This window comes from Sinocyclocheilus grahami, unplaced genomic scaffold (assembly GCF_001515645.1).
Source record: "Sinocyclocheilus grahami isolate Dianchi unplaced genomic scaffold, SAMN03320097.WGS_v1.1 scaffold89.1, whole genome shotgun sequence".
NCBI lineage: Eukaryota > Metazoa > Chordata > Actinopteri > Cypriniformes > Cyprinidae > Sinocyclocheilus > Sinocyclocheilus grahami.
Window position 1 is genome coordinate 739,346 of NW_015505268.1, and position 12,500 is coordinate 751,845.

General features: G+C 35.9%; 1 protein-coding gene across 1 annotated transcript in view; it reads right to left on the reverse strand.

Moving 5' to 3' along the window:
• LOC107587064 (serine/threonine-protein phosphatase 2A 55 kDa regulatory subunit B beta isoform-like) overlaps positions 1 to 7,570 on the reverse strand; it is a 47,316-nt gene extending 39,746 nt beyond the window's left edge. Inside the window, exon 1 of the mRNA XM_016274676.1 lies at positions 7,128 to 7,570. Coding sequence (XP_016130162.1) covers positions 7,128 to 7,206 — 79 coding nt within the window. The 5' untranslated portion in view covers positions 7,207 to 7,570. The remainder of the gene's footprint in view (positions 1 to 7,127) is intronic.
• Positions 7,571 to 12,500: the final 4,930 nt, after the last annotated feature.

Consider the following 12,500-nt stretch of genomic DNA (forward strand, 5'->3'; position numbering starts at 1 on the left):
TTTAGAAAAATCATTTAAAAAAAGTATTTTGGAGAACTCAGAAAAGAAATCACAAATGTGTCCAGATTTCTGAGCAGAAATGTATTCTTTTTTTTTTTTACTTTGATACCCTTTTTCCTTTTTCTTTATAAAAAGTCCCAGCGTAGTCCTCTTTTTAAAGCTCTACCCGGCTTCCTTTGCCTTTTTTCTTTTGCATTTTATTTCTGCTTCTGTACAACATAACCGCACCAAAATTTTAACTTGACAAGCACCCTGTGTCAGGGTTTTGCCCTGACACTCTGGTTGTCTTGTGTTTTGTTTCTTGTGTCTGTTGTCTTGTCAGCACATGGCCTAGTTTGTTTTTCTCAGTCATGTGCGTTAGCCCCTCCTCCTGGTTTCCTCATTACCACACCCTCTTGTTAGCCCTCATTGAGTCCTTGTTAGTGTAATTGCGCTCACCTGTTCCTTGTATGATTTCCTCCCTATTTATAGTGCCACTTGCCCTATTGTCTTTGCTGGTTCGTGGTCTTTCTTTCCCTCACTGTCTCTGTCTCTGGCTGATTATGTGTTCCTGTCTTCCTGTCGGTTTGTTCTTGTGCCCTAGTCTTGTCTCTTGTAATTCTATGTTTTTGTCTTGCTCCTTGTTTTTTGATGTGGTCTGTTTTTGACCTTTTTGCCTTTAATTTAGTTCTCTTAGTCCTGATCTTTTGTTAATTTTTTTTGGTTATTTGTGTTGGTTACTTTAATAATAAGATTTAGTCCTTTTTTTTTTTCTCTTGCCTGTCTTGGTGTAATTTGTTGTTTTTTTGAGCTATTCTTTGTCTTGTTGTGGTGTTAGAGTTCCGGTCCTGACCTGTTCCTGTCCACTGGTTCCCTTGCCTGGTGTCTGGGGGTGCTTCAGAGTTTATGGTCAACGAGTATCTGAGCTCAGCTCTCTGGTGCCTTGCTCTGGTCTCTCTCCCGGCCTGGTCTTGCCACCTCTGCTATAGTATTCTGCCAGTTGATTGTCTGAGGCTGTTCCAGTGGCCTTCCCTAGCTATCTGTTTATTGTGTTCCTGTTGTGGTATCACCTGTGCACCTCACAACCCTTTTGTATTGATCTGTTTTGTCAAACCCTTTGTTACACTCACTGCAATTGGGTCCTCCTTCCAGATCCCTGACACCCTGAAGGAGACAAAGCAATGTTTGCAGAGATGAATATCATATAAGCCTAAAACTAACATTGCCTCGATTAATCACGTCTCTGTTTATCTCTGTACATGTGTGTAAACGATTTAGGCTCTTTGACCTGGAAGTGCATGACCCAGATGTGCATTTCTTCCTGATCCCAGAGATTCCATTCAATCATGTGCGGACAATCCTCAAGCTCCTAATCCCACTAGCCGAAGGGAAATCACGCAAAGTGGTGAGTCAAAGGGGGATTATCAGACGCATGTAAAAAATGATTTCCCTATCAAAACACAAACATTGACTTTTTCTGAGCAAATGTAATCTCTGAAGGTAAGAAGTGACATCAGTACACAAACATGTATATTTGTGTTGACACGCACTGAAATCGATTAATAGACAAACGGCACTGCCTGACCCAGTGGAAATGAGCTGAAAAATGGGTTAGAAATCATCAGTTGTGTGGTCATGCAAATGGCTGTTACTTATAAAAAAATAAACTTATTTTAGCCATTCATTTATTATATGATGTTCTACAACATGATATGAAATGTGCTACTATATGATACGCTACAATGCATGATATGATGTGACATTATGCAATCCAATTTGATATAGTCTGATTAAATATATGGTACTGGTCAAAAGTTTGTGGATGAAGATTTTTTTTTTTTTAAATGTTTTTGAAAGAAGTCTCTTATGCTCAACAAGGCTGAATTTAAATACAGTACAAAAGTACTGTAGAAACAGAAATATTGTGGAATATTATTAGAATTAAAATAATTGATGAAAATAAATTTTAAAACAGGGTTTCCCAAACTTTAATATGAAAGGCCAAAAATCAAACTTGACTGAGGGCTGTGGACCAAAAGGAAATGTTGCATAATATACAACTATATTATATTAAATTGAATAATAATAAAACAAACCATAGATCACATAACATTTACATTTCAATACAAAAAATGACAATTTAAATTACACTTTTTTTTTTTTTTTTAATTTAAGCTATTTTTAGGGTTTCTTTAAGACTTATGTAAACCAGACAAATAGTAATATGCAGAGTAAGAAAACATGTTTAAACTTAATACATCCTTTCTGAAAAAACAAACAAACATTTGAATGGTTGTGTATATGATAAACACAATATTATCTGCATACTGTTGTTCATCAGGGTGGGCCAATTTGCCTAATAATGGATAGATGTGGGTGGCTGTGTGCTATAAGGTCCTCATTGTTGTGACATCACTCTGATGATTACGAAATGACTCCTTTTTGCAAATTAATTTCTATAAATGTTCTGGGTGAACTTTGTGAACATTACAGTATGTCTACAAATCCATGCTATGTCCAGTTTAAATTGATTTACTGTGTTTTTTTTTTTCTCTGTTCAGCAAGAGAAAGCGAAAGCAAACCTCCTGTGAGGACTGTCTGCATGCGGCTGTCAATCATCTGTTCCTGCACGGCTGTGTTTGTGTCCCTTGTGTGTGTGTTAGCCCCGGCAGCCCAGCTATGACTCATACAGCACTAACACAGATAGAGAGAGAGGAGGAGGGTCTCTCAACGTGGCCCTGTTAGATCTATTCTGAGCCCTCCAGTCCAGAGGTCATTAGCATAAAAGGTGTGAGATAAAAAGAACCGATGAAGGTTTTTGCATCGCATTTCTCAAGTAGTCAAATTAATTGGACATGAAAAAGCAGGTGTCTGATCATCTCTCCTAATGTATGTTGCCTCAAATGTGCAACATGAGCTGATATGTGTCACCCTTCTGCATCTGGTTTGAACAAGCTTGAGCTATAAATGTAGTCCTTAGTTTTGATTGATCAGACACTGATGACTTTTAATGGAAAGCAGAATTCGTTTTTTTAAGCAGCCCATTTGATATACTAATAAAGCACATCCCTATAGACCACACAGAACATCTGGAAACTAAGCTTCAAAAATAGGGTCGTTCAAAAACAATCATGGTTGTGATGCCATCACATTTATATTAACATATGACTGCCCTTTGTAAAAGATGTTAGCCAGTTATATGTATGAGATAACATAGAGTCAGTGAATTGATAAATCTCCACAGGGTGACGAGGGGCAAGAAACACGAAATATGATTGATTTGACACTGTTTTGATTTTAAATTATTTATGTAATTATTTATAATTTATATTATGCTCAAAATTTGGGGTCAGTATAATATTTTTTTTTAAAATATTAATACTTTTAATTAGCAAGAAGAGCACACTAAACTGATCAAAAGTGACAGTTAAGACATTTCTATTTCAAATGAATGCTGTTCTTTTGAACGCTCTATTCATCAAAGAATCCTGAAAAAAGTGTTTAAGAAAATAACGTAATGCAACTCATTTCAACATAAAAAATGTTTCTTGAGCACCAAATCAGCATATTACAATGATTTCTGAAGGATCATGTAACACTGAAGACTGTAGTAATAATGCTGAAAATTCAGCTTTGCCATCACAGAAATTAAAGCCTGGTACATGTCTCTTATCTGTCAAGGACATGCACACACCCTCAGAAAAGAAAAGTCACCAATGAGATTGGTAAAATCCAATTTCATTAACTCAAATGAATCTGAAATATAACAAAATATAAACATTAGATGAAAAATGCTGCCTTGGCTTCTAACCAGAATAAAATGTTTAAATTGAAGAACTAAAATTACTTTAAAAATAAAATAAATATAGAAATATAATAGAAATATAAAAACATGGCAAAAGCACATAACATTACTAAAACTAAAATTAAAAAGAAAAATTACAATATTACAAAAATGTTTTAATTTGTTTACATCAATTTTGTTTGCATTAACTAATGTTAACAATTATTAAAATGCCCATTAAATGCTTTATGGCCTGTCCTAATAAAGTATTTATTTTTTATCTGGATTTATCTAACAATGAAACAATTTGAAATTGCTAATCTTAATTTCAACATGTTATTATTGTTAACTTCAACATTTACTAATACATTAGTAAAAGTTGTATATGTTATTTCATGGATCTGAGCTGACATGAACTAGAAATGAACAGTTGTATTTTTATTAACTATGTTAACAAAGATTAATAAATACTGTAACAAATGAATTCCTCATTGTTAATACATTAATAAGCCATAACAAATAAAACCTTATTGTAAAGCATTACCAATTTAGTTTTTCCTTTAAAGTTTCACGTCTCAAATGTGCTCAGATTTGCCAAGTGTCCAAAAGTCTCAATATGCATTCACACATTACTCATGAAATTCTTCCAAAACCAAAATATCTCATGCTATCGTAATTTATTTTCCCATCTCTATACTCTTACTTAACATCTCATTCATGCTTATCCTGAGGAATTTTAAGGAAAAACACCAGATATTAAGTTGAAACATAACTTCAAGCTCTTCAGTGATGAAAAAGCATCCTCTGAGCAATAACATTACAAACACTCTGCCTCTCTTATAATCTTACAATCTGTTTAGTTAAGAGGTTATGCAAGCACTTTGAAAGATCGACCTGTTCTCTCTGTGTAATGTGTCTACAGTCTGCTATTTCATTCTGATGTCTCTCCTCCCCCACTTAACCTCTCACAACTCTTCCTCTCATATCATGATATCTACTTTATAGCTCAGGCCACACACATACGCACGCACATGCTCTCATGTTGTATAATTCCTATTAACAGTGAGGCTTCACTGAAGTGTGTGTGTGCACAAACATGTGTGTATATGACAAGCAGCTACTCGTTTTTCCCTGACACAAGCAAAATACATGGAATTCATCAGTGTTTAAAAGTTAATCCGTCACAATCTTTATCGATCGTCCAGACATCACACATGAATAACCCATCGGAAAGCATGCAGTGACTAAGCATGCTTCCTCCTCAAGTCAACGGGGGTTCGGAAAAACCAATTTATCAGTCACCACACACTCGGGTTTGCTGGTAGGTGCTATAACAGCGGTTCTGGTTCAATCCCCATTTCATGCTGAAATAAACGATCTGCTGCCCGGCCTCTAGGCCAACACCCTGCATATTACATTAGCCATTCATCCGACAAACACAAACAAGAATCCTCAAAACAAGTTCACGCAGTGGCGCTGGATGGATCACTGAGAAAATTCACTTCGGGGCCTCCGGGTCATTTCACTAATGAACAACCGGATATTGAACGCTGAAAGCTCAGCCAGACCCCCGGGCATTGACAGACCACGCCGGTCCAACCGTCCTCAGTTCGGCTCGCAACCTTCCCAATTTATTTGCTTGGAAGGGCCAAAGTGCACTTCATTAGCCTGATGAAGCATTTTTGAGATCCATAACAACACCCCTGTTTCACGCTCATGTCCTAAAGAGTCGTCGCCGCTGACCTCTGTTACACAACCGCAAGCTCTCTCACTCATTTACTCATCAGTTTTTCTGCACGCTAGCTGGTGGCTACAGCTGAGCTTTTGATGCTGGTCAGCATACAGCCTCTTTCAAACTGTGTGTCAGCCGTATTATTTTGTCATCTAAGGTCGGGAAGTCAACGTGACCCCGTTCGTTGATATGAAATGCTGGATTACATGTTACAACTGTTTCAAAATGACCAGGAGCTCAAGGCTTCTCTAAAACAGACTCGCTGGCACGGCTGCCAACAAAGTCAGCCAGCGATGAATAATTAATCTACTGTTGTATCATTAAAACTGTCCAATAAATTTGTGACCATCATTGCTCTAAACAGAGGCATATGATAGCTAAATCTGGCACAATTGCTGTAAAGACTCACTTTAATGTGGCTTGTTTATTTCATCACGTATTTGAGATGATAGTGTGCCCTATTTAAAGCTCCACACTTAAAAAAAAAAAGTTAAAGAGCCTGTTTTCATTCATACACAGTGCAGATCAATAACAACATGCAGATAATACAGTATTATTTGAATAGCCAATAATCTTTTTAAGAGCGAGCAGGGTCACATTTTCCTGTTTAACGGTAAAAAGCAATAGAGGGCAAAAGTAAATCAGACTTTTATGGTCGACGAGCTCTGCTATTCGACAGTGTTGTAAACATGATGTAGGGCACTCTGACCGGCACATTAAATTCACACATACACAAGTGCCCACAAGGATGATTCTTGGACCAGATAATAAGGCTTCCTCTATACAAATGAACTCAGGGTGTTTTATTTTACCACATTTGCCCGTTTGACACAGAGTTGCATAACCAGACAATATAAAATCTGCTTTTATGGTCGAACAAAACGGTCACAAATACATAGAAGGCAGCTTAAGAAGAAGAACAGCATGGATTCATAACTGAAAAGGTCATACATTTGCTCAGGTATTGGGAACTTAAGAATTGTATTTATCTCAAAATGTGTTCCTCTGCTCTCTGAAAGAATACATCTTATATCAAACATCCAGCAATGTGAAAATGTATAGCTCATAACCAACAATGATCATTATATATCCCAATCTACATCATCTTTAATCTACGTCTTAACATCCAACTTCTTAGGACAAAACACACATCACTTATATCTCAGTCACTCAAATTATCTTGATATATCCAAATCTACTCCAAGTCTGAGACTATGCTGAAAAACGTACAAATAAATAAATAACAAATGTAAAAATGTTTATGTTGTACGTCAGCTGTAATTATTTTGTATATCCAAATGTACCTGGAAGTCTGAGACTATACTGAAAAACTGGGATTTTCTGTTTAAACATGGAGGCTGGAGCTGAAAATAAATAAATTAAATATTAAAGTTGTTGCATAAAATGAATATGTGTGTGCAATTATATGTGTGTGTATATATATATAATTATCAATAAATAAAACAATCAAAACATTCCCACTCGTTCTTGATCAAATACTACCCCATAGAGTTGTAAAAATAAGCCTTGCTTATGATAAACATCCCTAGCACTTCCAGACAGAAAGTTGTGATTACGCAGCATCCCTTCAGCACGCTGTGACCCAGCAGAATCAGTGTCCAGCTGTCTTACCTTCCGTGTGACAGCTCGAGGAGAGCAGGGTGCTCGGAGGTCGGAAGAGGTAAGGCAGGTACCGGGAGAAACATTTCATCTTTCTTTCGTCTGTTTTCCTTTGGGAGGGTCCTTTCCCACCATCCGCGCTGCGATGACAGCAGATCCGGACCGGAGGAGGGATGCTGCTGCTGCTCGCTGAATGCGTGCGGCGTTACAGCAGCATCCTAAACACTTCTCACGCGTGTGTCACGAAGACGTGCTGTGCGTCCTCGCAGTTCATCATGTTTTCCTCCCAGAAGGACGGAGGGCTGAGCTGTTCCTGTGCTTCGGCTGGGAGGGGCGGTGATGAGGGCAGTTACACTGATGTTACATGGACATTTACCCTCTGACCAGGGATGTACTGCGCACAGCCGACTGACCACAGAGCTTTATTTAGACGCTCGAAGCAGGACATGAAATCATCCTCATGTTCATGAGAGAGACTTTCAACTTTTTGCTGTTCAATTTAAAGCTGTCCAATAGCGCCGTCTAATGGTTCTCATGTATACCGCCACTAATATAAATATGCATTTTATTAGTTTTTCTCAGTCGCTTTGGTGCATTTCTCAAATCAGAAATGAAATTCTCAAAACTACTTGTACAACTTCCACATCATCTAGTCATTTGTACACATCATAAAAGCAGTTTCTCATTTTTTTGAACAAGCTGCGATTGCTTTGGTACATTCATGCAATTGATTATGTACATTTATCTGCGGTTTCCTACATGATCAGTTGCTAATGTCATGTTGCTCAAAATGTATTATATAGTTTTCTGTGCAATAGTCTTACCCCTCAAAACATCTAGTCTTTAATTCATTAAATGCAAAATGGCTGAACTGGTTGTCATAAAGTGTCGAGCACATTTTTTACACATTATAATTAGACTTTTTTTTGTAAATTTAGCATGAATTGTGCAAGTGAATCTTGACTTTCACTAATGAAGAGAATTGATAAACCATTTCTCTGAAATAGCTCAAAGGTTCATCTCATGAATCTTCAGTTGGAAAGCATATTTTGTATAGACAGAGGACAACACGAGAGTTATAAATTCTAACAATGGACTTTCTTTTTTTTTTTTTTTTTCATTTTTTTGCCCATATTTATTTTTCCTTTTCTATATCACAATGACATTGTAATGTGTGGTATTTATTTTTTCTGGTCAGACCACTAGTAAAGTGTAACTGGGAATTATATCCAGTCTCTTTCAATCAATATCCCACATACCGTAAAGAGTAAATTTGTACATTTTTAAATGGATATATGGCATACATAAGCATATGGCATACTGTTCAATACAGTAACTGTCATCCAAAATGCTGCCATAGTTTACTTTAGGTAATACTAACAAAGTGCACTGTTATATTGACAACATGACTAAGCATTTTGGCTGTCTTGTTTGTGAACAATTGCACAAGTACTTTTCATTGTGATGGCACTGATATGTTCATTGACATAAATACTTACTTTTGAGAGATGAACTAAAGATTTTGAGTAAGTTACAGGCTTTTGCAGGTAATCCATTGTGTGGTGCTGTTTGTACGAATTGTTTTGAGAAATGCACATACATTTTTGCAAATATTAAGGATGATTCGAGAAATGCACCAAAGAGACTGAGAAAAACTGTAATATTCAATCAATTTATGTTGATTTTTTTGTTGTTGACAGGAATGAAAGGAGTCTGTAAGGATGGAAGTGCAGTGCGTTCAATGGATTGTATTGTTTTTTTAAACAACATCTGAAAATTTTTCACAGAGAGAGGGAAAAAACTTTCAGTAGAAAAAAAATCGTTTTCGCATTAGGCTATGTACTGTATGCCATAAATTTAGGTTACAAAAACGTTGTGGGAACATTGTTTTGAAATGTTTTTAACTCGTTGACATTTAGCTTTCGTGTCGTGATTGTAACGTATTATAAAGGTTACAAAAACCAACATTTTCTCTCAGCATTATGATAATCAATTGCAAATAACATCGTATGGACGTCCAGAGAAAGTTGTTCTGAACGTTTTCTCTCAACATTATGAGAATGTTTATTAAATAGGCTATTAATGGCTATTAATAGCCTAAAGTTATACAAACATTTTGTCCTAACATTTATATAACTTTAAAAAAATGTTTGTGACAGTTATGAGAAAGTTCCCTGTTAGGGATGTCCTCTTATCTGACTAAGGTTTTATAAAGCCTAGCATGTAAACATAAGACACCACCAGAGTAAAACTAATAGGCCTATAGACTAATAGGAAAAACATTAACTAAACAATCGAAAAATGTAACAAAAATACCTGAATGTACTGACAACAAAATAATAATAAAAATAGGACTATAAAAAATATAATCAGTTGTGACTTGTCACGTTTTGGGAACATCTGGGAACATAACTTGTATGTTTTTCACCATAAATTAAAATGTGACTTGCACTTTATACTCTCTCAGAAAAACAAAAAGGTACAAAAGTTGTCACTGGGGCAGTACCCTTTCAAACGATAAAATGTTGTACCCCTAAAGGATGCATATTTGTACCTTGAAAGTATACATATTATTGTCTAAAGTTTACATATTAGTACCCTTTGAAAAGGTACCGCCCCAGTGACAGCTTTTGTACCTTTTTTCTGAAAGTGTACTTAGCTACAACTTAAAAGGCTTTTACAATATTTCACTGTAAAAGTACATGAATTGTCTTGTTAAACATAATATGTTCAAATATATTCAATCTGAGTGGCCAGTGCCCACAATTTCAGTAGATCATGTTATAGCATAAAATGTTGTATTCAATTATATATTGCCATTGTTTTGCTTTGCAGTGTATGTGCACTGTTTATGAGTTAATTGCATCATATTTGTTTCTATTTTATTTAATATGCACAGAGGTCGCACTTAGAAGCAGGGACCATCTGCTTAATCAAATTCAATCTAAAAGTATGGGCATGCAATTCTCTTGTTAACACCTTTAACAGAAACATATGTCATAATTCTGATACTGACCAAACACTTAGCTAATTGTTTATTTATTTATTTAGACAAATGGCACCCGAACCCCCCCAGTGCAAATGTGAAGATTCATGTATGATATTTGGTGCCGGAAATCACACACTGAGTAGTCAGCGAGAGTGGCCAGTGCCTCTGAGAACAGGTGCCATCTGTGCTGGTCCCCCGGGTATCAGCATATCAAAATATCAAAGAGTTCACGCTCACCAACCATCCCTCTCTCTCACTCTCCTCCTACTCTCTGACTCACTGTTGGGAACTCACGCTGACGTCTTTTTTTAAGAAAGCACTAAAACCTCAATGAATATTTATGAGCCACAAGAGCTTCTAAATATAGATTGACAGTCTGAATCCGAAAAGCCGAAATAGTGGTTGCCTATTTGAGTTGTTATATAGTACAGAGCTATAAAAAGGACATGCCATGCAGTCCAGCTGCAATATGCAATTTTGTGCATGTTTCAGTGACTAGGTCAATGGAATATTCTGCTTGCCGCTCAATTAACTGTATATTAGTCTTGCCTAATTCACAGACATTCTTCAAATTATGAGTGTAGCTGTTTGAATGATTAGGCCTAATTTCTGAGTTTTATATTCTGGCTCAAAACAATATTTCATACTCAGAATGGCAATATCTTGGCAAGCAGGCTATTTCTGCTTCACTAGCATAATGTTGTCACGTCCACGCTCTTGACAAAAATACAATTAGGGGAACGCAACAGGTTGTTTGTCAGAAGACAGAGGAAAATCTTAAAGTTCAGTGTTTTCTCAAAACAAAAGGTTTTTCTTCAAAAAGTGGAACAATTATATTGAGTGATTATAAAAAACAAAGTGATTATAAAAACCAAGTGTATATATATACTGCATGTATATATATGCATAAAATAATGCAATAAAGTTTATAACAGTAAGGAATAAAAACTAAATATGCAATTATGAAATTAAGTCAATATATATACTGTGTATATATATATATATATATATATATATATATATATATATTCTTAAAATGTTTCTCTTCATTTGTGCTCAATTGTACTTGTGCAACAATGTGCATTTTAATAAAAGTAAACGTTTTAATAATTTGCTTTGTCTTTAGTAATCAATATAAAAGCCATTTATATAATTTTAAGACATTTTTAATATAATATCACTTTAAAATAGCATACTTAATAAAAAATACTAATGCTAATATATGTGACCCTGGAGCACAAAACCAGTCATAAGTAGCATGGGTATATTTGTAGCAATAGCCAAAAGTGACCCTGGAGCACAAAACCAATGTAATACCAGCTTGTGATGATGTATCAGTTATTAAATTGACCCTTATGACTGGTTTTGTGGTCCAGGGTCACATATTGAAGGGGTCATAAAGTTTGAGTCCTTACATCAAAAAGTCTGAAAAGCCCTTATTTAAAATATCACATTAAACGTATAGGCTATATAACTGAGAGTACATTATGAGTTTGTAACATTAAAAATATCCCACGGAGAGCGTTAAAAATAATCTCTGAGAGTGCATCATTTTGTCCAGATGTCTGTCAGCTCCTACCTTCTGCTGCCGTCACCTCCGATGGACCCTTCACCTGCACCAAGCACCAGATTCGCTCACCTGGACCGCGTCCTTCTCGCAATCAAACAACAGTAATAGTCAGACTTAAAGTCATGTTTTTCATCTGAAGATTATCCGTCATCTCATCAGCCAAACACATACCGGGCATGATGCGTCCTTCTCCTGTATTTTCCTCTATTAGCTAGCCTACTGTTCCTCGCTGATCACTAATATGATTGAGATGATGCAGGACCTGCTGATGGCGCACATGAGACCAGAAGCTGAAATGTCTTGTTTAATGTAGGCTATCGTCCTAATGTGCGATTGTTTGTAAGAACATCCCAAGCAGCAAAATATCACATCGAGTCGTATTTAAGATGAAGAACATATTTTAATTACATTTAGGCCTCTTAAACATAATAAACACAAGATGTAGCCTACTTCCCTCATTAGCATATGTCATGAACTTGCAATCATTTGAATCATGAAATCATTGTATAAATGTTCAAAAAAATTGTGGGCATTGTGTGTCACTTCAGTAAAGAGCTGGCACGTTACAATATTTACGCTAGCCAAGCTATAGGCCTATACCGTGTCTTTTTACAGTAAAAACACAATGATTTTGTCAGTTCTCGATTTGCAAATATATAGCCTACATTAAAAACTATAGCCAAGCTATAGGCCTATACCGTGTCTTTTTACAGAAAAAAACACAATGATTTTGTCAGTTCTCGATTTGCAAATATATAGCCTACATTAAAAACCTGAAAATAACTAGGCTATATAGCCTATTTTGGGAAAATATGAGAAAAATAGT